We start from the raw sequence: 25003 nt of genomic DNA, 5'->3' as shown, positions 1-25003 counted from the left end.
GTACTCGTCACATACAGCACATTTTTAGGGCTGCGCTGAATAGTTTGAAGCTTAATTAATAACGTTGACAAATTATATTTTAATTAATTCAAAGGCTTTTTTTGCACGTCTGTTAATTCTGTTTAAACCTGGTATTCCTGCACAGTTGCGGAAAAAGATTAGGCTACACTAATAATATTAGTATTATACTATTTGTAGAATGTGTTTCCAGTGGTGGCTGCGTGGGATTGTTTCCGACGTGTGTGATCCAAAACATTTCCAATAACTCCAGAGTTGCAAAGTCCAAAATTCACATGTTCTGTTGGACATCACATGCACGTGAACTCTCACCTGTCTCTGCTGTTGTAGCTGCTGCTGCTCCAGCTGTAGTCTTTCTGTCTCAAAAACAACCGGCAGCACCAGGATCATGAAGGAGGTAGTGCCGACCCAGAGCGCCGAGCGGGAAAAACTGAAACAAGTTAACAACCTGATTAGTTTCTGCTTTGTGAGATGTTTTGGGGGAATGAAAGTAATAATGACATTAAGAAAGCTTTTTGACAAATTGAGTCTTTTGTCCCCATAATCCATCCCTGTGGACTTGTTTAGAGATTGTATTTAATGTTTGATAACACCGCAAGACTCATGATATTTCAGTATGTTTGCTCTTTAATCCCCTTACTGTTTGTTTCGTCTTTGACCTTCAGAGAGTTCGGAGGTTATATGAATGTCACTTCAGATTTATTGGTATCGTTATATCACCATTTTGTATCCATCTGTTCTTTTCAATACGGTTTTCTGCCCCAAATACTTTGAGTGTGTTCAAGGTGATCACCAGTCAAGTCTCTGCAGTCCCCTGATTTGATGGTTGACGCAGTTCCTATGCGTATATATATTTGTGTTATACAAGTGCTGTGATGTTTCCCATACACCTGATAAAGATTAGACCGAGAGAAAAGTTGCAATCAAATAAATATTCCAGCAGTAAGCGAAACATTGTGCAGGAGTTCTTTTAATTGTTTTCAAGATTGTATTTTAAGATATACCACGCCAAGGTATCCAAGGACCAACTATTTCTATATTTAAAATGATCTTCAAGTCATTTATGTTTTGAAATCAAATCATTAGGAAGATGTGAGTCTAGCTTAAGAAAACAAAGAATGGCTGCCGCTGCTGGGATCAGACCCGTGAATTAGCAGTTTAAGCTCTTGATCCACTGAGCGAACATGGCACACAGTATCAATTCCTGCAAGTATAAATTGAGACAGGAGATATACCTGTAAAACTTCTTGGCCAGTGAGACGGAGCATTGTGCAGACATCTCAGCAGCGGTGCGAACTGTGTTAGGGAACATCTCTGTCAGGCCCCACAATCTCTCCATCATCGACTCATCCAGCTGAAGGAGACACATACAAACACTCAGATATGACACTTTGGTGCAATAAGTAAGCAATCAAGCAGCATCTCATATGAATAACACAATAACTGAACCACAATTTCATGAAATTGAAAGCTGTATATTTTAATTACACAAGTAAAAGCCCAACTAGGGACAGGATATTAAAATTAGCTATAGCTACACACTGTCAGTTTCATGCTCTGTATTGGAACCATGTTGAATTGCATCGTCCCTACCAAACAAAAATACATTAAAAATCAATTCAATAGAAGGCAGAAACAATAAAGCCTCATTTATCAACTTGGTTAACACAGTTTGTCCATCCTTAAGTCTGCTACAGGTCACTTTAGCTGATGTTAACACAGCGGTTTTCTGCTACAGTCATAGCATGATAGTGAAATTAAGTGCTAGTCGGACGAAACAATACATTTAACTTCGTATTAATTGTATGTGCTTGCAACAGAACACGGATTTTAAACAGGGTTTGTCACATCCAGAACCTCAAGTAGTTAGCTTGCTAGCTAGTTAGCATTGGTAAAGCCATGTTAGCTTGACATGCTAAGCGAAGAAAAGACAAGCTGAAAACAAGACAGCACGACTTTATGTTATGTTTTGTTCTCATTCACATTTCAGAAGTTCCCAAGAATGACTAGCCACTTACATCTTCATCTTCGTCGTCGTCAATCTCGTCCTCGGGGGGCCGGATAGACACCGGGCCCGCATCGGGGGAAAGCTCCTCAATTGCGGCCATGTCTCGTGCTAGCCCGCTCCTCTGTGTCGGGTGGATGCTGTGGAAACACGGAGCAGCCGACGGTTTACTGTGTTTCTGAGGATTTCCCACCGGCTTTCATTCAAGCTAATGCTAAGAGGCGTGCATATGTTTCAACGACAGTCCGAGGTCACAGTGGGAAAACGTGAAGCTTGTCAGGGTCGGATGACGTAAGCAGGGCAGGGGTCAGTTTGTACGTCACCAATAAATAAACAGCGCCCCCTGCCGGAGTGGCTGTCTAACAGCAGCCTGTATATATAATATTATGTTTTTTAATATTTTATCTTATCGTATTGAGTCCAGGGCCTCCCTAGTTTCCACTAAAATATAAAACAATAATGTATCTGACATTATAGTTGAGTTAATTACAGTTTAAATTTAAATGCAATGAGGAAGAGTGTAAGTTTAAAGTTGTGCAAATTGTGCAGGTTTATTGAAGATGAGAGGAGTCATGGTTAGAACATTAATAAAGCACAATAATATGGCAAAAAGGGGTATCACATTTTGGCTTTAAAGTGAAATAGTCTATTTTGTGGTTGACAAAATGTGCCATTGTTTGCCACTCAGTGTAGCTGGGTAACAGTCAGGAAATATAACACAAATATTTGCATTTTCCCTTATGAATTAACTCAGCTCAAATGCCTTTGCCTCTTAATCCAAATGTTCAACTGCAGGTACATTGAAAACATATGTTCGACATTTACAGATATACTTCAATTGAGCATATTCTCACTATTGATTTGTATTTATCGTTTGTATTGGCAGCTACTTAAGGTTCAATGAAACCTAAATATCCTGCTGTAACTTATTCAAATAAAAAGTTATAATGTCCTGTGAGTTAGAAAAACAAACACAAACTGGACAACCTTTTGTATGGTCGTCTATGGTGCAGCAGTGAAATAGATTATACCATAAATATTCCCATTTAGCATAAAAGGCACGAACACACATGATAAATGTGTGTTTGTGGGGTGTGTGGGTTTAAGACTTAAGACCTTAAGAACTGGTTTTCATTGTAGGATTCTGCTTTCTTTAACTTCCCTATCGTATAACTTCTAATACAACATGGTGTCAGTAAAGGGTGACTGCCTCTCCCACTGGTTTTTAATCTTTTTCCAGAAAAGTTGTTGTTGCAGGGAACAGCGAAAGGGGGGCTGGTCATGGAAAAGTTCTGGGATGCAGGGATTCCTTGTTTACATCCTCCCGGAGTACGCCGCGGGGGCGGGGTTGACTCCGCCCTCATTCTTTAGACCTGACGTCATTGTCGCCTGTGTTTTTTGTGAATGAAAGAATCCAACCTCAGAGAGCAGCGGAGTAATTCCGGGAAAAGGCGGACTGACATTTTGTCGCCAGAGTCGCTTCGACCCAGCAGGTAAATGCTAATTTTTACTAAATATTAAACGTTTAAATGTTAATCTGTAATCCGTTGGAAACAGCAGAACACCAGAGGACTTGTATCCGCCGGGGACTTGCCAACCAACCAAGGACGAGTGAGCAGGCAGCTGTTTGCTTTAATCTCCTTTAGGTTAGCTCAGAAACCGTTGATGCTAATGCTAACAGTTAACATTACTAGCATGTTTAAGGTGGTGCGTATTGTTTGGCCCTGCTCTATATTTATGCCTCTATACTGGTAACATTTGACAGCCGGATGAGGTTCTCACTTCCTTTGTGTAACTGTATGTTTTAAAACAATTTTAATGATTTATTTAAAGTCTTACTAAAATGGATGTCGAGGGCACTCGTGATGGCTGTTTACTATAGCAGCAGCGCCTTCACCCAGCTCCTCTCCCTATAAGGATAAGGGTGGATTCTGGATGTAGCTAGATGAATAAACACAGTTTCCAGAGGTGGTTTATGGTCGCTATTTGTTTTGTAGTGATTTAATATGAAACAGAATACACACGCGGGTGTTTAACTTGATTAAACCCCTGCTAACTAGCTTTAGTTGTAGCTTGCGTTTTGGCAGTGGTGCGTTCACTTGTTGCGTACCACTTTGGTAGCGTTACTGGAAAAAAGTACTACGTCCTCTAAAGTGATATTTATAGCGAGGTACAAACGTGGATATCCTGTGCTGTTTGGACAAACACAGAAAGACGTAGTTACAGCTGGTTTTCCTGGGTTTGGACGGACTGGCTGAATATTGCTGAATCACCCTGACTTCACGAAACGGCGGTCTCATCGGTTACAGTCCGCCGGCTGGTTGGACAACCACTGTTGCGGCAACCTGCACTTACCACGCATGTCGGGAAATGCAGTTTATTGTCAGTAAACTGGACCACTACAACAGCTTTTTTAAATTCTACTTGAATGGATCAACACCTGCTGTACACGAGTTGTAGGACTAAATGTACCCAATATTATGAAGTCATGTTTCTACGGAAATAGGTTTTGTAACTGATCTCAAGAGCCCCCTGAAATGAAACCGATGAAATGTGACTCCATAACTTAACATGACTCTTGTGTGGTTCCCCTTCCTGCCGGGCAGCATGGTTAACTTGTTTGTTTTCTGACATGTTGCTGGAGAGATGCACACACATCAAGTCTCTTTATATCCACTTGTTATGTCTACACACCATTTAAAAGAGTCCTGAAACAAAAGGCCAGCAAAGAAAACCTACACTTCTGTCACATGGAAAGCGTGGTGGTAGTAGTAGTCAAATTGAAAGTACCTCAGTTATAGAAGTGTAATATAATCGGGGGGTCGTACAGAGATTATTTAACGCCCTGTTACCCAGCATGGACTGCAGTGGCATGATTTCGTCTAGATCAGACTGTTTCACAAAGAAAAATGAAGTTAGCTCATCAGTGAAGCTGTCAAAAGGTCACCAGCGACTGTATTGTCTCCCCCCATGCACATGCAACATGCTTGTTAACATTTCTCGGGGGTTTTTCTACATTTCTGGGGCTACAGGGAGACTAAATGAAAGCCCACTCACTCTCGAAAATAAAAATCCAATGTTGCAATATCTATTAAAGTTCACACTTTCACTCTCCAAAGCTATGTGGGAAAACCCCTGTGGTTTCATGATGTCAAAGTAGAACTTTGTGGGTCTTAATTAAATGTTAATGTCGTAAGATGTTTTTGTTACATGCAGTCAACACGGCGCAGCATCTCGTCTCCATGTGGCTGTTTCTGTCCTCTGGTCAGGATAGACGCACACTTGATGACAAAGCTAAAATAGCCTTATGTTGAAATGCAGAGTCATTTTTATCAACAGTGATCTGAAGCACACAGCTAAATCAACCAAAGAGTGACTAAGGGGGGGGAAAGCAGTTCAAGTTGGCTCTGTTAAACATTGGACTTTAATCCCACACCGCATTTGTGAGCTGACCTTAAGAGGAGTGTAGGAAGTCCCCACGCCGTCTGTGAACTGCTCAGAAGGAAGAAAAAGCCCAATACAGTAGTGTTAAGGCGTACAGACTTAAAACAAACACTCACAGCTGTTATTACAGGTTGTTACTGGAAGTAGCAATTTTAAGGGTGTGCAAATGGACCTATTCTCTGCGTTTTAGTCTATTTGTGTTGTAATGATTTAATAGGTTTCAAAACAAAACTAATGAGGATTGTAAAACAGTTTTCTACGTAGAGGTTATTTTAATGTGTTCCTTTTCACTTACATGTCACTTAAATATATATCCCACAACAGTTGCCTGTCCCTTTTCACAATGGAAGTTTTGAACCGTTGGTGTTGTGTTGACAAGAGGAAGTGTTGGGGGAATAGGTTAGGACACCTGCTTTGAGCAACCAAAGGGCAGACGCATGATAACTTCCTCCTTACTATTCCAGCTAACAGAGGAGGCCATGTTGCTTTCAAAACCTCCTCTTCCTTTTAATATCAAAACCACAGAGTTTAATGAGAGAGCGCGTTTTGGAGAAGCATGAAAGATCTGTGGCTTCTCCTTTTTTCTTTATCGTGCATGACTGGCTGTCTTGTGAGCGGATGGTAAATGTCAGAGCCTTTTGTGAACCAAAAGCGGCATGATAGTCCACAGTCACATGTGATAACGTACCTTATTCATGTCCCCTTTCTGTTCTAGTGTCTGTATCTGTGTTGTTGACTGGTGCTTGGGGGGGAACAACCGAACACAGTTGGATCATGACATCAGAAAGAAGCAGCAAAGCCCTGAAGGTAACACACAGCCTGAAATAAAGCTCAGCATTATATCTCAAGAACGAGTCATGTAACAGTCTTACAGGGGAAATGTCAACGATGAAGTTTCACTCTCCTCATTCTTCCTTCTTTATGCTTCCTCCCTTCCCATGTCCTCCTCCCTTCCCATGTCCTCCTCCCTTCTTATTTCCTCTTCAGGTGAAGCAGGAATGTGGCGAGAATGTGCCCGTCCTGTCGGACAGCGAGCTCATGTCTCTCACAGTACGAGAGCTGAACCTCCACCTGCGCGGCATGTCCCGCGACGAGATCCAAAAGCTGAAGCAGCGCCGGCGCACCTTGAAGAACCGGGGCTACGCCGCCAGCTGCCGAGTCAAACGGGTGTCCCAGCGGGAAGCCTTGGAGCAGCAGAAAACGGAGCTCCAGAGAGAGGTGGAGAGGCTCGGGGTGGAGAACGCCGGCATGAGGAAAGAGCTGGAGGGGCTTGGAGCGCGTCTAGCTGCGCTCCAGAGGTTCGCCAGGGGCCTGGAGGCCGGCGGAGGCAACCTGCTAGCTACAGCCCCGCGCCTCAACACCGCCTCAGTCATCACCATCGTAAAGAGTCCACCACAGCCGCGGTCACAGAGAGATCAGGAGCCGTCCTAGAAGGAGCTACTGGACATGGGGGAGGGACGCACAACCTGCAATGCAAACACACACACACATATACTATACACACACATGCCGGAGAACAGGAAAACAATTTTAGTAGGAAAATTGTAAGCACTTGTCTGCGTTATGCCTCGTTCACATTTACAAATTTCTGTAGGATTCATATACGCAGGAAGGATTCATTCCTGTGGGACAGTGTTGACGGAGAGGCGTGTGGCGTCACCTCACAGCTATGCTTACTTTTCCTAAAGACGGGTGGAGGTGTCCTCCACTTAATGCCGTTTAATGACACCGCAGCGTAGGCGACTGAAATTTGTTTAGAGTTCTGTTCAGAAAGACGCAGCCGTTTTCATGCGAACGAGGCGGCGAGCACTGATGCACTCGCAGTCACCGCAGAAAACCCTCACGAGGCGTATACGTGGACTAACTGGACTCTGACTGAAGCCAGAACAACCCAACAAGAGATACTCTACATGTTCACTGCTCAACAAATCCAGCCGTGACGCTGGTGCTCTCTGATTGTGTTCCTCGCGAGGCTTCTTCTTCAGGTTATGGCACCTGAACAGCAACATGTGAGGGTGGAGCGCATGTGAGGGTGGAGCGCATGTGAGGGTGGAGCGCATGTGAGAGTGGAGCACATGTGTGCGCAGCTTCCTCCAGCTCCACAACACCTGTACTCCTGGTACATGTAGTCTGAAGTTCATAACAACCCATGTGTCTCTGCTACTGTGCAAGAAAGTGTCCCAAAGTATGATTCATTCACTTGTGTTAGTCATTAATGCAGAGTTTCTCAACCTCGATGTCACTTGATGTGCAGGCGGGGTCACGGGAGAGGACTATTAAAACCGCTCGGGTCACGATGGTTTTAGAAATAACTTCAGTCCAGAAAAAGGTTGAGAAACGCTGACATTTCTGAGTTCTGGGATTCACCTTCCACTACTTCCTTCCTGTTCCCCCCCTCCCATGTGAGGGGGGAAAGTAGTTTTGTACTGCTTGTGTACACACTTCTCACATTAATGCAGTGCCTTCAGTGTATGTAGGAGCTAGAAGAATGCAAACCTAAGAGGGGAAAGGGTAAAACAGACTGTAATCGCTCATTGTTGACTGTTCACGACCGCACATTTCTTTTAAGATTTTTCTGGATTCTCCTGTTTTTCTGAGCTATAATCCTGCATTGCTCATTACACAATCCCTACTGTGCAGTAACTTTGCTAAAGTCTGCTGTGGCTTCCTTTTTCTTTCATATCTGGTAGACTCCCAACAACAGATGTTGGTCATTTTGCTACAAACGTGTAATAGCGGAGTCGCATCTGGTAGGAATTACACTCGAGTCGATGCAAATCCTCCGCATACATTCCCGTTTTGTGTTCTTATTTGTAATGTTTGTACGTGCCGTTGAGAGACGCAAATGTTGAGTGACATTTATCAGAGATATATTCTATATTTTATTTGTATTTAAAGGTAGATGTTATGAAAAGACAAGCTAACGAGTGCTGTGATGTTCTATGTGTTTTCAGAAGTACTTACTTATGACTAGTCCGGGGATATTCTCATGTCTAATTATTGTGTTGTGTGGCAACGATGATTACTTTACAAAAATGTTAATTATTAGCTATGTAGAAATATGCTCAAAGCCAATGGCCATATTGCTGTATGATGATTTTCGTGTGTGTGTGTTTTTGCCATGTGTGTTCTGGCTTGTCATAGTGGATTCTTGGAGGGATATTATTTTTCTATGATGATTCGTATGTTTTATTTGTGTGAAAAATTAAGGTCACTTCTGTATTGGCTGGGTGGGCAGATACACGGGATGTTAGAGGACGACGTGGAAAGAGAAAGATGGAGATGAGGAGGAGACAAGAAGGTTGAGGAGTTGTTGGATGATGGAGAAAGAAAGTAGGCAAGGCGGGCGAGGAAAGGAGGTGGAGAAGAGGTGGTGCTTTATTCACTTGAAACCCTCCATCAGGCCTGTTCCACACAGGCGTGGCTGGAGTCTCGGCCACTGAATAGTGCTAGCAATATCATATATAAGCAGGCATTGTAACACATTAGACTGTGTTGACAAATAACTCTTACGATATGAGGCATATATTTAGCTATATGAATATCAGTGTGGCAAAAAAGCATTTATTCTCAATATGTTAACGTCTCACATCTGTCAAACTGTGCTGGATGTTTTGTAATACTTTGCAAAACAAAAAATGTTTTTTGTATTTATTACTTGTATTTTTTCTATTGTGAAAATTTAAGTACATTGTCTATTTTATATATTAATTATAATAAATGTTGTACATATTGTACATAAAATGGTGCGTTTGTGGTTGTGGGCTGGCTTGGAACGGAAGTGGATCTACAGGATGTGTTGCACGAGTTTATCGCCGGATCAGAAGATAAACTCAAACACCAAGGATCAAAAGTAGATAATAGTTTTAACCCTTTGTGCCTCGCTCGCGACGTTTTTGTATTTTATTTTTCGATAGTTTTAGCCGACGTTTGGAAGATTAAGCTCAGCTCTTATAATAAACGCTGTAACTAAAATACAGACATTTAAAACCCACGGCTGTTACAGCACGTGTCACATCAGACTTCACATCTGGAGCTCTGGATTTAAAAATGTAGTTTGGACTATTTTCCACTAGATTGAGCCATTTTCTCATGTTTGTCCTTCATAAACATGATTTTCTCCTACACAAAAGATAAAGATGCTGCTCATCGTCCCAACCCAGACTGAAGATAATCCCTTTAGCATACAGATAATAACGTGTGTGTGTCATGTTAACTACTTATGATATGTGGTAGTGATGTCGGGTCAAAGCTGTAAATGATATTAATATTATGGCAGTTTCTTGACATAACAAAGACAAAACAAACAAGCTCATAACTTTCATATTAAACTAAATATCTTTTATTATATCTTCAGATATTTCTCCATGTGACATGAAACAATAGCATCATGAGCAGCTTCATATACAGAGAACTAGAAACAATAAGACATGAAGTACAAATACAAAACTATGTATTTTCCTCCTGTGCTCCATCTTTACAGCATATATGACTATTTGAACATTCAGAACTTAAAACTGGATTTACATTATTAGTGTGCAGCATTGTTTACATCTCGCACGCAGAGAAAGGATGAAGCTTGAGCGTGAAACATCAGGACAGACCACCTGCTGTGTGATGTCCACCATCATAAGACCTTTTGTCAGCGTGTATACAGGTGTTTATGATCCCTGATATCGTGCTATTACTGCACGGCTTTGTTGAATACTTGATTCTGTGACTATTTGTTTTAGCAGAAGCAAAAAAAATATGATTTCAAATCAATAAAATCACTTTTAAAAATCAATATTGCGTTAAATGATTGATTTCTTTACTAAGTAGCCGTGTAACACGCGGGATAGTGCACGGGGAGAGAGGCATCGCTGCTAAATAAACCCCTTCAGGGTGATTGAAGACTCGCTCTGTGATTATTATCCCTTTACATTAATATCTGGTAAATAATCCAGCGCCTCTTAAATGATTTATTTCCGTTGTGGCTTCGTCTCCCTCCCCCAACAAAGAGACAACACACGATAAACTGGTAAAGTTATTTAACTGAGAGCTTTATTTTATTTTCTATGGCTATCGCACTGATTTTGTGATAATTGTAGAATGAAAATCTCCAAATTTAACCACGAGATGCGCTGAAATTATCGGTGGCTCAGCATAAAAATGCATTTGCACAGACAGGAAACGACAGCGCATCGTAATTGCAACACGATGAACTGACCAGTGCTGTTAGAAAAGGATTACAGGATCATTTGCAGCTGGATGAAGCTCAGTCATAGTCAAAAATAATCCACTTTGTATCCATGTCAAAATGCAGCAACTCAATTACACGGACAACACTCAGCAATGTCTAAAGATAGCGCAGTGCTCCTGTGCACAGACGTGGCTAATGTCCTCTTTAAAAGCAGTATTATGTGAGGCAGAAATGTAAAAAGAGCCCTGAGCACCGTCTGAGGCCGGGGGCTCGCCTCCTCGATGGGAAGATTAAGAAGTGACAAGACAAAGCAGTTGCATGTGCACCCAGCTTAAAGTGTGTGATAACTGCCTGTCTGCTGGTAGATAAGAGAGTGGTGTGTGTGTGTGTGTGTGTGCGTGTGTGTGTTCTCCACATGGCCCCCTGGTGTTTGTACGGAGCTACAGCAGAGCAGTGACAGGAGTTACAGTAAACACTTCTGCAGACTCATGACTCACTCAGACGAGTCAAGAACTTCAATAATGCGTGAAATAGAAACCAGCTCCGGCTGCGGTGACGTTACAGCCAACGAAGAAAAGAGCGAAAGGGTTTGTACACGTTTCTAACAGAGAACAATGACTCAACATTATGTAAACGTAGAATATTATATTCCCCCGTATTATTGTTTCTTTTCACCATAGCGCAGGTTAAGAACTGTAGAACAACACTGAAACCTGCCTGGCTGAAGCAGAAGTCAGGACGGAGGGTTCGTCTCGTGGAGCGCAGGAAACGCTCCTGGACGGGGAGGATTTAGTACTTTGGAGCCAATCAGGAACTTCAGGTGGATGGGGGGATATCTGAAGATGCTCTAGCTTGAAATTAAACTTCTCAAATTTAAAGTAAAACGGAAATTTAAATAATTTCTTTGCTAAGAAATCAGTAAATACGTGAATGTCCTTTGTGTTTTTCTTAATGTGTGCATCAAACTGGTAGTATATACGTTTAAATAAAGTATAAATATAAGTTTTTATCGACTAGGATAGCGCCCTCGACATAAGTGTTGTCCAGGGGGCGTGATTTATTATTACTATGATTTATTGTTTTACACATAGACGCAAACGCTTGAAGCTTTGGGTGTGTGCAGTTTCCCAAATATCTCCAAAAATGTGTTTAAATTACGCACAATAGCTCAATTATTTGCTTCCACACAAACTTCAGTTGCACTTTAAACGTCTGGTGTCTGCACATCGTTATGTTTCTATGGCTGCACGTCTATAATCTGCCCTCATCTGTTCCACTACAACAACATCGATCCAACCAGCAGACATTAACTCCTGCTTTTCACTTGGCTTCCCTTTAAATCCTTCCCCCACACTGCAGTGACGTGTGTCCCTTAAAATCCCACAATGCACCAGGGTCTCCTCGGTTCAATTATAACTCATCTACACGTGTTCTCCATAACTTCGTACCACATTTTTATGGCTTCACCAGAAGACTGCTACGACGCTAGCTTCTGTTTGAAGCACACGTGTTTGTGGACCAACTCATTTGTTAAATCTAAATATTAGTTCACAAAAGTAAAAGTTCAGGACTTTTATAAAAACTTTAATGATATTCTCCATGAAAAGGATTTTCATGACTTGACAAACGCAGCCAAGGACTGTCTGGACAAAGAACAAAAACATCCACGAGGACGATTACGACTGAAATGTGAAAGAAAACGTTCCGTCTGATTCCGTATGTGAGAGTGAGACTAACACGACACTCTTTCATTATCTGGCCGACGGTTTTAACACCGAATCAGCTTAAAGTGTTCCCACCGAATGAGGTGCTCGGGAAAATGTTGCCGCAGGAAGATCCTCGCTTCCACGGCGAGTCCCAAAAACAGTAAATTCAAAACACTCCTCTCTAATCATTCACACATTGAAGAGGGCCGGCTGCACAGGAGGATCATCCGCCATTAAAACCGTCTGAATCTAATTCAGCTGTGGACATTTTTCTGCTCTAGAATTCGTCGTCGGAGCTGAGCAGGAGGGTCTTCTCTGTGTCACCGCAGCTGCCGCTGACGGCACTGTGAGAGCGGGAGACGGGCGGCGGCACCCCCTGCTCCAGCGTGGACTGCTGGGTGTACTGCTGGTAGGCCGGGGAGAAGTTGTGGATGGCGTCCTGGACCATGTCGCCCGGGTTCATGGTCTCCTTCAGGCTGCTGGAGATGCTCTTCATGGGGGCACGGCGACCTGCGGGAGACGGACGAGAGAGTGAGAGGTCAGGAGTGAAAGAGTAAATGAGGTTTACATGGATAGTTTGGAATATTTGAAGCTGGGTTGTCTAAGATACTTATCCACAGTCTGCGTGTTACAGAAGATGGCGGTCTCCACGGCCCCAGTTTAAAGAGGCAGTCAATGTACTGATGTGTACGGGTAGAAATATCAGCAGTGTAGGCTATATTTAGAATATTTTTACCACCTTCCCCTCGCTGTCAGCCCTTTTCGACGGAACTGAAGCAGTCATCGTTGCGCTCTTTAAAGCCACCAGACTCCAGTGACAAAAACAGCATTTTTACCTCGCAGAACACGCGTGTGGCTGGTCCCCCGCTGCCTCGATCGGTCAGTTAGTTTGTGTTATTGCGTGACTTTTGTGTTTTAAAGGGTTAGTTCGGATTCACCAAAGTCACACAATAACACAAACTAACTAGTCGCTTGATGCAGCGGTCGACCAGCAAGTTCAGTGATTTTACAAAGTAAAATGACTGTTTTTGTCAATGGAGTCTGGTGTTTTTGAAGAGAGCGTAGATAACTTGCATATAGATAGGTGGCTAAAATGGGTTTTGCTGCCCCCGTCCACAGCAGCACATTGCTGAGCTTCCTGCTGGTCTGTTTCTCCACTAATACACTGGAAATAGTTAAGTACCTCATACAGCCTCACTACAAACAAACCAAACAATCCCTTTAAAGGAAAAGGAAACGGGTAGAAAAGGACAGTGAGGAGAGGGTGTAGAAAGGTGTAGGAGTGTTTTAGAGGAGAGAAAAGTAAGAAGTGTCAGAAAAAAGGGGGGAAACATTAAGGGAGGGTGGATTTATGGTGATTTAGGGAGGGATGTGGGAGCAAGTGAAATGGAGAAGGGAGGAAGGGGGAAGAAGAGAATAGAGTCAGAGGAGAGTGGGTGATTTAGTGGAAGGAGAGAAGGGTGGGAGAGGGAGAACAGGCCATCAGTGATTTAGAGGGTTATAAACTGCAAGACAAAAGGAGGGAATGGGTGGAAGAGAAATTAGGGGGTAAAGGAGGAAACGTAAAGGAACAGCGTCTGTGATTTAGGGAGAGGCAGCGGGAGGGAAACGGAGATGTAAAGGAATGTAAGACGGGGAGAAACCGTAAACAAAAACATAAAGTTAAAGAGGAAAATCAACCAAATCACATTCAAAAGCTTCTATAAAAAAAGGTTAAACAGAAACTAACTTAGTAAATGTTGGAAGGACACGACATGAGGGGGGGGGGATGTGGAGTAAACATCGTCAGTGTTAACATACCAAACTCTCCATGTGTAGGAACAGGTCCTTTATGGCACAGCAGAGAAGACACAAACAAAGATGGAGGTGTAGAAACGGACCCAAACAAAAACATGAGCGGTGGGCAGAAGAGCGCCAATAAGAGAAAGTGGAAAAGAATATTATAAGTAATAAGAAAGTGAAGGTGTGGGAGAACTTAGGGAGATGGAGACACATTCTTCTCACCTTGTGAGTCGAGACTCTTTTCCATGTAGACTTTGTACGTGAAAGCGTGGCGCAGAGCCAGCGCCGCGAAAAACATCTCCACGCAAATGATAAAGTTCTGATAGCCGGCGGCGACCGTCCCCTCGCCGACCGACACGCCCACCGAGTTGATCTGGGGGATGGCGCCGCACTTCTCCAGGATGGCCAGCAACATGCCTGAACACAAACAGGACGGGTGAAGAAGTACGACGTTGTGGGAAACCTACGTAGAATTTAAACTTTACGGTGAGAAGTCACTTTTGTACTTCACAATATACCAAAAGACAAAACAGACGTGACTTTTGACTCATCTTTCATTTAAAGAACGCTGACTAAATACTGCAAATGTCTGGATATCACACAACCAGAGTCCTGATTTACAGTCACCCTCCTCCTCCTCCTCCTCCTCCTCCCCTCCCCCCTCCTCCTCCTCCTCCTCCTCCTCCTCCTCCTCCTCCTCCTCCTCCTCCTCCTCCTCTGCTCAGGAGGCTGCTGGATCTGCGAGCGTGCACTAATCACCAGACTGCTCCGTTTGCACCATAAATGGGAATGAAACAATCGTTCGATGCATGTATGGATGAAAGGCATGTTGTGCACGGCGCCGTTCTCCTACCCTGCCAGAAGGAGAGGAAGATGACGGACTTGACCATAAGGAACTTGAGCATGGGGCTGTAAGGGCTGAGCAGCTCCCGGGTGGAGAAGTAGAAGACGAAGAGGGCGTAGAGAGACAAGCTGACGGAGATGTTGTAGATGATGGTCACGTACAGGTAACCGCCGGCAACACTGTCGAGAGACAAAGATGTCAGTCGTGCTGAGTTTCAGGTTGTTGCAGCTTAAAGTCTGAATCCACCAGCTTCTAGATGCGGGGGCTTCTTTGTTTACAGCTGTTATGTTCTCGCAAAGCAGCCGTTTAAAAGTACATTTACTAACGTGCTGTTCTTGTATTGTAAGTATTTATCTTTACACTTCTACTGCATCTCAGGTACATCTTGTACTTTGTAAGTCGGACAGCTTTAGTTACAGATCACAACATGTTAACTCTTTACTGTCCACTGAAAAACATTGATTTTGAAATTTGAATTTTTCTGCGAAACTGAATGATGAAGACTCTCCTTCTTCATCTACATAAAGTCTTTGAAGTCTCTCTGATCAGCAGGAAAACGCATCGTCACAAAGCTGAAAACAGGCCGACCTACTGAGAAACATCTGATGAGGTTATACAATGTGAACATTAAACTAAAGGAGTTAAAAACATCGACAGCCGTTAAATGCAACATACACATTAATGCAGCAGCAATATTAATCATATAATAGTCATTTTACATTTCATACTTTAAGTACATTTCCCTGTAATACTTTTACTTAAGTAAGGTTTTGAATGCAGGACTTTATATGAGTACTTTAACCTACTTGAAGTCCCCGTCCTTGTATTTGCCGTAGGCCTGCAGGATGACGGTGATGACGGCCATGAGCGGTTTGACCACGCAGAACTGCAGAGTGGCCTGCTTACAGAAGCGCAGGAAGCCGATGGAGTAGGCCTTCCCCCGCAGACAGCAGGTGCCGTACATGCAGCTGGACCTGATGGTGTCGATGCAGCGGAACAATCAAATAAAACACGCAGGTTTAACGGCCTTTTAGGAAGTCGTTAACTGGGAAGGTCGGGGACTTACTCGATGGGTTTCCCTCGGATCTCCGCCATGATGGCGCTCTCTCCTCCCAGGTATTCATAGCACAGACTCAGGAAGTTGTAGATCACAAACGCTGTGCGTAACAAGGAGAGGAAGGTTTGGTTGTCATCATCTCTATGCAGACATCATTTACATTATATCTTCATTTTCTTAGTCATTTTATTGTAAAATACACAAAAACTGATTCTGCAATTGACTTTTTTTGGTTGTTTTCAATGTACGAGTGTTGACAAAACAATAAAAACGTACATTTAGGGAAAACATTCTGCATCTTGTGTCCCTTAATAGGTCTGCGTCTCAGTAAGACATGACTGAAAGGAGCCCGTTCACTGCTTTAAGCAATAATCCTAAAATTGTAATATAAATGTTTATGCTAACAACTACAGAGTTCCTTCATGCAGTCAGTGTGAAAACACATTTAACAGCATTTGCTATGTATGAAATATTCAAGCTGCCCTTGGAAACTTTGCACAACAGCAACTGTAAGAAAACAGTTTAACCACAAACTCCACCGCAGACCCTCAAACAGTCACACAAACACGACACTTCCTGTCACACTGGCTCTGACATCTGCACGTAAACACAATGCAGAATCATGCGAGAGTTATTTATAATGTTCTAACAGACGGAGACATGTCATTTCTTAAAACAGGTCACACCAACCGTTTCAGAAACTGTACAAAGGGACGACCTCAAAATCTGAAACAGGTTTGTACCCCATCAATGGAACGGCTTCTTCTTTGACAAAGACCTCATATGTGGCTGGGATTTGACACTCAAAGTTAAACTGCTTATTCCCTTTAATGAGGCCGTAGACACGCGGTCTCTCTGGCAGATGCTCAGCTGGCTACAGGGTCCCTGCTCTGCGGCGGAGAAGGACTACGACGTGCTGAGCTTTAGACAGCAGACTATGTGCTGGAACCTGGAAATGGTACAGACTATTATTTCCAAAGACCGCAGACGAGCCAGCGCTGGAGATTTAAGACCTCAGAGCACTTTGCTTACGAGACAGAGTTCTACTCTCCAGATACGTCCGGCTGAAGTGTCTTTTTTACTTCTTTAAATTGGTGCAAAGGGCTGCACACAAGAGGGAGTGACTTACAATACAAAACTATTGGACCTGATAAAGAGACATGTACACACACACACACACGTGTGTATGTATGTGTGTGTATGTATTGTATATGTATGTGTGTGTGTGTATATATATATATATATATATATATATATATATATATATATATATATATATATATATATATATATATATATATATATATATATATATATATATATATATACATATATATATAATGTGTATATGTGTATATATATATATATGTGTATATATATATATATGTGTATATATATAGATATGTGTATATATATGATAATACTTATATATAACCATCTATTATATTAATGTGTAATTATATATATATATATATATACACATACATACATACACACACACACACACACACACACACACACACCACACACACACACACACACACACACACACACACACACACACACACACACACCACCCACACACACACACACACACACACACACACACACACACAACACCCCACACACACACACACACACACACACACACACACACACACACCACACACACACACACCTGACTGTCCCTCTTGCGTCTCTCCAGAGGATTATCTCTCCTCTGTGCAGCCGAACACAGGGCTCATAAAACACAGCCAGACTAATCCCGTTAACACACTCTCTCGTCTCATGACTGTGCATGTGTGTAGAAGAAGGTGAGCGGGTGTATATCAGTTAACAGTGAGGACAGTGTGATACATCTGGGGTGTGTGCCGTGGGGTGGGAGGATGTTCCTGTGTGTTGCAGCGTTGTGTCTCTACACTGATCTCGGAGCAGCTGTACTGCTGGCAGTGATTCTTGGTACGTTTCCTTTTCCCACTCTGACTTTAGCCACACACACACACACACACACACCACTGGTCTGTGGTCTACAGTCTGACGCATGACGCCTGTCAGACAACACTTAGGCACTGAGATGCCGTACACACCAGTCCACTGTCTGAACACAAAGCTCCGAGTCTCAGCTGGTTACCGTCCTGCTCTCCCACTAATCTCCAAGGACACACTGTCAGCACAGTGCTTGTTGCTACGGTGATACAGTAGGCCTGCATACAATGGCAATGGGAACTTTCTTACAGCAAGTTTGGTTGAGAGAAACTCATTATCTGATGCAGCCATTCTGCTTGACGAGGAATATTTGCAAGCGGTGTTGCCATGCAACAGGTCGGTCATCCTCGCTCGGGAAAAGATCTGCAGCGGCGGCGTCGTGGGAACAGGAAGACAAACGGGGTGAAGAGCAGAGACGGAGCGGATCATAATAAGAGGAGGAGGGGAAAGACTTGTTTGAGAGTGAGGTGGAGGTGTGAAACAAACGAGGGTGACGAGGGAAAATAAGGAGGAGGAGGAAGAGGAAGACAGCAATATGACGACCACAGCTTCCGACACCAGAACCACACACATATAGAGTCCAACAGATTTGAATGCACGCAACATGATCAAGTGACGCCCGTGCTAAGTGCGGACTATTTCTATCCTGAACGTCACAGCTGAGTCTGGAGAAGGAGAAGCTTCCTTTACTGCCAAGTCAAACATTTCGGAGTCGTGAGAGACTTAAAGCATTTGTTTTGTTTGTGTCGCCAATCTGCTGAGCGAAGCGGCTCACAGTAAACGTTTCTAACCCGACACAAAGAAACACCATATTCTACAGTGAGCCATGTTTACATCCCTTCACACTCACTCAACTCAACATCATATCAAAACCACATTTCTGAGACAAACACACGGAGATGTGTAGTTAACAACAAAAGGCCCCCGCTGATATAAACTAAAGTCTATTTGGGAATGAACAATAGCTGCTGTCCAAATCTGAATTTAGCTCACAGGTAAACACAGGTTCAGTACACGACAGCAGGAATATGATAAGAGTGAGAGGGCACTTTGCTAAATTAACATTCACCGTGTGGGTGGAATAATCCGTTAATGGACAGACGGACGGATTTGATGACAGTATGTTTCAACAAGTCACCTGGTAAAGACGGCCACAAGGAGGTGGATCGGGGTGGAAGGCTCCGTCGATACCAAAACAGATGTTATTAAATGCTTCTTTATTTAAGACAACTTGGTGGATCATGAGAGCTCAGAGTTTTATCCGAGATGGACCATGAAGTGGGAATAACATTAAAGCCATTTTTAACCACACCAAGTGGAGTGGCTTTGGGTGCAACAATAGCCTTCTTGTGTCCTGTACTGTCGAAGCATGTTGTGCCCTCGTTGTCTCATGAATCGGTGCATTAATGCATCGTCACTGCAAATCACAGACTGAGCTCCACGGGATGAAGACGAAAACTGTGTCCTTACCCTCATAGCAGTCCCTGATGGTGTCGAAGTACACGTAGTACTGGTCGTTGGTGAAGAAGAGGAGGCTGAGCCAAGAGTCGAAGGCGTAGATGGGGACGATGAAGAGGATCCGTACGATGTGGCGCTGCTCCCTCGGCGAGCTGTAGTAACGTAGGTGCATGTAGATCTGGGACAGATGGGATTGAAGGACTTCTTTAAGCAGAATAGATGTTTTATACACACAGCCCTACGTCAGAATGACGAGGTGCAGGCTGGATTAAAGGTAACATATTCCACAGCTTTGTGGCACGACAGAAAAGCTGCTTCCCTGTTCTTACGATGGCCGTCGAGTCGTAAGCCTGTATCAAAGGTCTTAAACACTTGTGTCGGGAGATAAGACAGCGAGTCGACAAGATCTAGTCTCATATGAGCCGTTCCTACAGCACCTGACAGCTGTGGTAAATTATATTCATATACAGTACATACAGTATAATTAATATTGAACTCTTCATTGTACAGTACATCACCTGACAGTCAGTACAGTCAGTACATCACCTGACAGTCAGTACAGTCAGTACATCACCTGACAGTCAGTACATCACCTGACAGTCAGTACAGTCAGTACTTCACCTGACAGTCAGTACAGTCAGTACATCACCTGACAGTCAGTACAGTCAGTACTTCACCTGACAGTCAGTACAGTCAGTACAGTCAGTACAGTCAGTACATCACCTGACAGTCAGTACATCACCTGACAGTCAGTACAGTCAGTACTTCACCTGACAGTCAGTACATCACCTGACAGTCAGTACATCACCTGACAGTCAGTACAGTCAGTACATCACCTGACAGTCAGTACAGTCAGTACATCACCTGGCAGTCAGTACATCACCTGACAGTCAGTACAGCCAGTACATCACCTGGCAGTCAGTACATCACCTGACAGTCAGTACAGTCAGTACTTCACCTGACAGTCAGTACATCACCTGACAGTCAGTACAGTCAGTACATCACCTGACAGTCAGTACATCACCTGACAGTCAGTACAGTCAGTACCTGACAGTCAGTACAGTCAGTACATCACCTGACAGTCAGTACAGTCAGTACATCACCTGACAGTCAGTACAGTCAGTACATCACCTGACAGTCAGTACATCACCTGACAGTCAGTACAGTCAGTACATCACCTGACAGTCAGTACAGTCAGTACATCACCTGACAGTCAGTACAGTCAGTACATCACCTGACAGTCAGTACAGTCAGTACATCACCTGACAGTCAGTACAGTCAGTACATCACCTGACAGTCAGTAATCACCTGACAGTCAGTACTGTCATCCTGACAGTCAGTACATCACCCTGACAGTCAAGTGCTTCACCTGACAGTCAGTACATCACCTGACAGTCAGTACCGCAGTAATCACCTGACAGTCAGTACATCACCTGACAGCAGTACATCACCTGACAGTCAGTACAGTCAGTAATCACCTGACAGTCAGTACATCACCTGACAGTCAGTGGCTTCACATGACAGTCAGTACAGTCAGTACATCACCTGACAGTCAGTACAGTCAGTACATCACCTGACAGTCAGTTACAGTCAGTACATCACCTGACAGTCAGTACATCCCCTGATACAAGTCAGTGCTCTCACCGACAGTCAGTACATCACCTGACAGTCAGTACAGTCAGTACATCACCTGACAGTCAGTACATCACCTGACAGTCAGTACATCACCTGACAGTCAGTACATCACCTGACAGTCAGTACAGTCAGTACATCACCTGACAGTCAGTACAGTCAGTACATCACCTGACAGTCAGTACATCACCTGACAGTCAGTGCTTCACCTGACAGTCAGTACAGTCAGTACATCACCTGACAGTCAGTACAGTCAGTACATCACCTGACAGTCAGTACATCACTACATCACCTGACAGTCAGTACAGTCAGTACATCACCTGAACAGTCAGTACAGTCAGTACATCACCTGACAGTCAGTACATCACCTGACAGTCAGTGCTTCACCTGACAGTCAGTACAGTCAGTACATCACCTGACAGTCAGTACAGTCAGTACATCACCTGACAGTCAGTACAGTCAGTACATCACCTGACAGTCAGTACATCACCTGAGAGTCAGTACATCACTTGACAGTCAGTACATCACCTGACAGTCAGTACATCACCTGACAGTCAGTACATCACCTGACAGTCAGTACATCACCTGACAGTCAGTACATCACCTGACAGTCAGTGCTTCACCTGACAGTCAGTACATCACCTGAATGTGCACACACATGCTCTGTATCACAAACACCTGCTGAGGGATGTTGCCAAGCAACCCCTGGCCTTCCCCAGGTGTGTGTGTTTGCAAGATCCCATCATTTGTGCATTGCATTTGTGCAACCCACACACACCACACACACACACACACCACACACACACACACACACACACACACACACACACACACACACCTGAGTAACTTAAAGATGTTTTTATTTTAAGACTTTAGGATTTAACCCCCTTCCTCTTCACTTAAGCTGTTTGTAGACAGTTACCTGGTGACAGGTGAGGATGAGCGCGGTCCATACGAAGAAGCCAGACACAGCCTGCGCCGCCGGAGTCATGAGGAAGATCGGCTGGTCTAGGGTCAGCACTGGGACTTCAGGGAGCCATGAAATGTTGGGGCCCGTAGGGGCCGCCGTCGGCAGGAGGACGGGCGCTGCAGCCAGAGGAGAATCCCCCCCCAGCCTCTCCGAGAGCGGCACGTCTCGCCTCCACATCTTCAGCATCTGGAGGTGACACAGACCACAGATAAGCGGTCAGTGCATGTGTGTGCGTGTGTGTAGATAAACTTCTGAAACTCTTCTCAAACAATGACTACGCCGTGACACAATTCACAAAGTATGAACATTCATTTCCACAAGTAATCATCAACCTGGAATACAGACCACACTGTCTGTGATCAATATGATGTGTAATCTGAGACAGAAGATAAACACAGATGTACTGCAGGTCAACATTTCACCAGGAGTCAAGGGTGTGTGCGATTCCTTTGTACAATGGTATCTGTGTTGGACTGTATGTAAAGAAAATAGATTTGTTTGTCTTCCTACATCTCCCAGAATGCCATTGGAATGATGCCAGAAAACATGCCCAAACATCTACTATTCAGCTGTGGTTTTATGGTTTTAAAGTGCAGTGTGAGCTTGCACTCTGTGTTGAACATAAAGCAACATGTCATTTATTGATTTCTTCTTATAGGATAATTAAAACTTCGGGCTCGAGCTGCTACAATTGATCTATCATTGAAGTTATTTCTCATGCAAAAACTGACAGAAAATGTTTTCAGCCCCTCAAACATGGAGATCATATTTCATATCTTCAGTTTCATATCTTTAAACTGAAGATATGTAGGTTTTGGACGGACAAAACAAGACATTTAAATAACATATTTACCATTTTCTGACATCTAATAGAAAAACGATTAGTTGATTATTTGAGAAAATAAAAACAGCAGATTAATTGATGCGGAAAATAATCTGAAGTTGCGGCCCTAGAAAGTTAGCTGAAATGCATTCTGGTATTTTGAGGCTTCATAATAATTAAACATTGGGGCAAGAGATCTATAAGAAACTAAGAAGAGGACTGAAAACAAAACCTGGCACTCATGTGTTCAATTACTGAAATGTTTCTGCATGTTATCCTGGGAAATAAGAAAAACACAGACTCAATGGACCTTAAAATGTTCCGTAACAGCGTCCAAAACATGCGTTTCCCTCCTCTGATTATTCCCATATCTGACTAGTGATCTCTAATCTACAGCCTACAGCCCGACCAAATTTAGGTGGAGATGGACAAAAGACGTCATATATGCTACTGCCGCATGCACCTCCAGCTCCTGAAGATGACTGGACTTGAAGTGGCCAGAAGACACAAGCTTACGTAAGCAGCTGTTTCCAAGGTGACACACAGCCATGTTTTCAGGGTGCGTTGTACTAACAGACATCTGTCATACTGAGCTTGGGGGAGACAGAGACCTTGATGTTATGGAGGTACCCACACATCATTTCAGACACATATATAAAGAAAACTAATAATAAAAGAGTGGGCGTAAGGGTTTAAAATGGCCACTGAAGGCGAAAGAGAGACCGGGTATCGTTCAGTGTGACCTATCATGTCTCATCTGCCAGAGGAGCATGGCAAACATAAGGCACATTGCACACTAGACAAGCAGCAAGGACAATGACAGGCTGACATAATGCTATTACACACACACACACACACACACACACACACACACACACACAGCAGCATTTATTTCTTTACAACATTAATTACATTAAAAAATCAAGTGATTTAATTTGCTGGTTTGATACAATTAATTAAGCTTCTTTCACGCTTCTATATGTGAGGCTGAGAAGAGTTATGGTTATTCTGTTTGTGTGTGTGTGTGTGTGTGTGTGTGTGTGTGTGTGTGTGTGTGTGTGTGTGTGTGTGAGACAGCAGGTCATTTGTATTGGTTTGCCAGGGATCAGCAGATCCACATGTCAACAAGGAGAAGTGAAGGCATCAGCAGCCTCACACACACACACACACACAATGCCAATGACAGTAAAATGATGCTGTGCTGGAGCAAAGGGACATCTGTGTGTTTCATTTAAAAGGCAAAAAAGGTCAGTCCCCACACACACACACACACACACACACACACACACACACACACACACACACACACACACACACACACACACACACACACAATATATCAGAGAGGCAGGGGGGTCAGGAATGAAGCAAAGCAACAGATGGAAAGGGGTGATGGGGTGTGTTTATAATTCATAATAAGGAATGATATGGGTGACAGTCAGACTGGATTATCATCCTGGCTAAAGTAACAACAACAACAACAACTCTGGGATTTATTCAACAAAAAGCCTATAAATCTTTGCTTTCTCCCAAAAACCTAATGTAACAAGTTTGAATAAAATGGAAATTACACTTTAAACAAAATTAATTAACCACAAATAGCAAAGCTTGACAAACTTACCTTAGCTAATAGCCACTACAACTTCACAGACTTGACTTTTTAAACCTGGAATTGAGAAAGAGACACTTAATTAGTCGGGTAAAAGCGGGGGTTTGTGATAGCAAAAGTATTTCTAGCCTGTTTTAGAGGCTATAGGCTCACCTGGACAATCAGCAGCTGCTTTAAAATTAAACTCCCGACCAGGAATAACCCAGAACCGGCCTTAATTCCTCCTCAGAGCCGCTGCTCCCCGAACATCCATGTTGAGCCGTTTGTCCCGTCAACGTCTGCGTCCCCCAAAAACTCACCTCTAAAGTTAGGTAAAGTGTCCCATGTTAAACCACTTCTATATTATCCTTTTAGCACTCCTTTCTGTACATTAATATCGTCTAATAATCCGTGTTTGTGGCGTGAAATCGGTGGACTCCGTCATTCCTCCCCGCTACTCTTTCTCCACTCCGCTGACTTCAAACCAATCCCTGTCGGATTAACGGCA

At 43.4% G+C, this 25003-nt stretch overlaps 3 protein-coding genes across 5 annotated transcripts in view; 1 reads left to right on the top strand and 2 right to left on the bottom strand.

Annotated features, from left to right (window-relative positions):
- The window catches only part of tomm22 (translocase of outer mitochondrial membrane 22 homolog (yeast)), a 3381-nt gene extending 1051 nt beyond the window's left edge, over positions 1-2330 (bottom strand). The window contains exons 1-3 of the mRNA XM_029455489.1: positions 2037-2330; positions 1254-1372; positions 331-448 (exon numbers count right to left, since the gene is read on the bottom strand). Coding sequence (XP_029311349.1) covers positions 331-448; positions 1254-1372; positions 2037-2126 — 327 coding nt within the window. The 5' untranslated portion in view covers positions 2127-2330. The remainder of the gene's footprint in view (positions 1-330; positions 449-1253; positions 1373-2036) is intronic.
- Positions 2331-3403: 1073 nt separating this feature from the next.
- maff (v-maf avian musculoaponeurotic fibrosarcoma oncogene homolog F) lies at positions 3404-10243 on the top strand. 2 transcript variants are annotated; one of them, XM_029456966.1, is made up of 3 exons: positions 3404-3516; positions 6183-6274; positions 6455-10243. In XM_029456966.1, exons 2-3 carry the CDS (start codon positions 6242-6244, stop codon positions 6896-6898), a joined length of 477 nt encoding a protein of 158 aa, XP_029312826.1. In that variant the 5' UTR covers positions 3404-3516; positions 6183-6241; the 3' UTR covers positions 6899-10243. The 2 variants fall into 2 exon arrangements, with proteins under 2 accessions (XP_029312826.1, XP_029312827.1); XM_029456967.1 differs by lacking the exon at positions 3404-3516 and adding an exon at positions 3625-3669.
- A 239-nt stretch (positions 10244-10482) lies between these two features.
- On the bottom strand, positions 10483-25003 carry tmem184ba (transmembrane protein 184ba). 2 transcript variants are annotated; one of them, XM_029456964.1, is made up of 10 exons: positions 24670-25003; positions 24529-24573; positions 22037-22270; positions 19495-19660; positions 16048-16138; positions 15788-15955; positions 14991-15160; positions 14360-14554; positions 14156-14182; positions 10483-12865 (listed from the first exon to the last, which is right to left on the bottom strand). In XM_029456964.1, the coding sequence occupies exons 3-10, from the start codon at positions 22268-22270 to the stop codon at positions 12633-12635; spliced, it is 1284 nt and encodes a 427-aa protein (XP_029312824.1). In that variant the 5' UTR covers positions 24529-24573; positions 24670-25003; the 3' UTR covers positions 10483-12632. The 2 variants fall into 2 exon arrangements, with proteins under 2 accessions (XP_029312824.1, XP_029312825.1); XM_029456965.1 differs by lacking the exon at positions 14156-14182 and having other exon boundaries at positions 24670-25002.

This window comes from Cottoperca gobio, chromosome 19, assembly GCF_900634415.1.
Source record: "Cottoperca gobio chromosome 19, fCotGob3.1, whole genome shotgun sequence".
NCBI classification, from domain to species: Eukaryota; Metazoa; Chordata; class Actinopteri; order Perciformes; family Bovichtidae; genus Cottoperca; species Cottoperca gobio.
The sequence above is the reverse complement of the archived record's forward strand: the minus strand, read 5'-3'. Positions and strand labels throughout refer to the sequence as shown.

Coding starts and splice junctions, on each gene's coding strand:
- maff (XM_029456966.1), top strand. CDS start 6,242: ATGACATCAGAAAGAAGCAGCAAAGCCCTGAAG. Junction 6,275..6,454: donor GAAGCAGCAAAGCCCTGAAG/GTAACACACAGC, acceptor TTTCCTCTTCAG/GTGAAGCAGGAATGTGGCGA.
- tmem184ba (XM_029456964.1), bottom strand. CDS start 22,270: ATGCTGAAGATGTGGAGGCGAGACGTGCCGCTCTCGGAGAGGCTGGGG. Junction 15,161..15,787: donor TACAAGGACGGGGACTTCAA/GTAGGTTAAAGT, acceptor GTCTCTCGACAG/TGTTGCCGGCGGTTACCTGT. Junction 14,555..14,990: donor CTTCCTCTCCTTCTGGCAGG/GTAGGAGAACGG, acceptor GTTTGTGTTCAG/GCATGTTGCTGGCCATCCTG.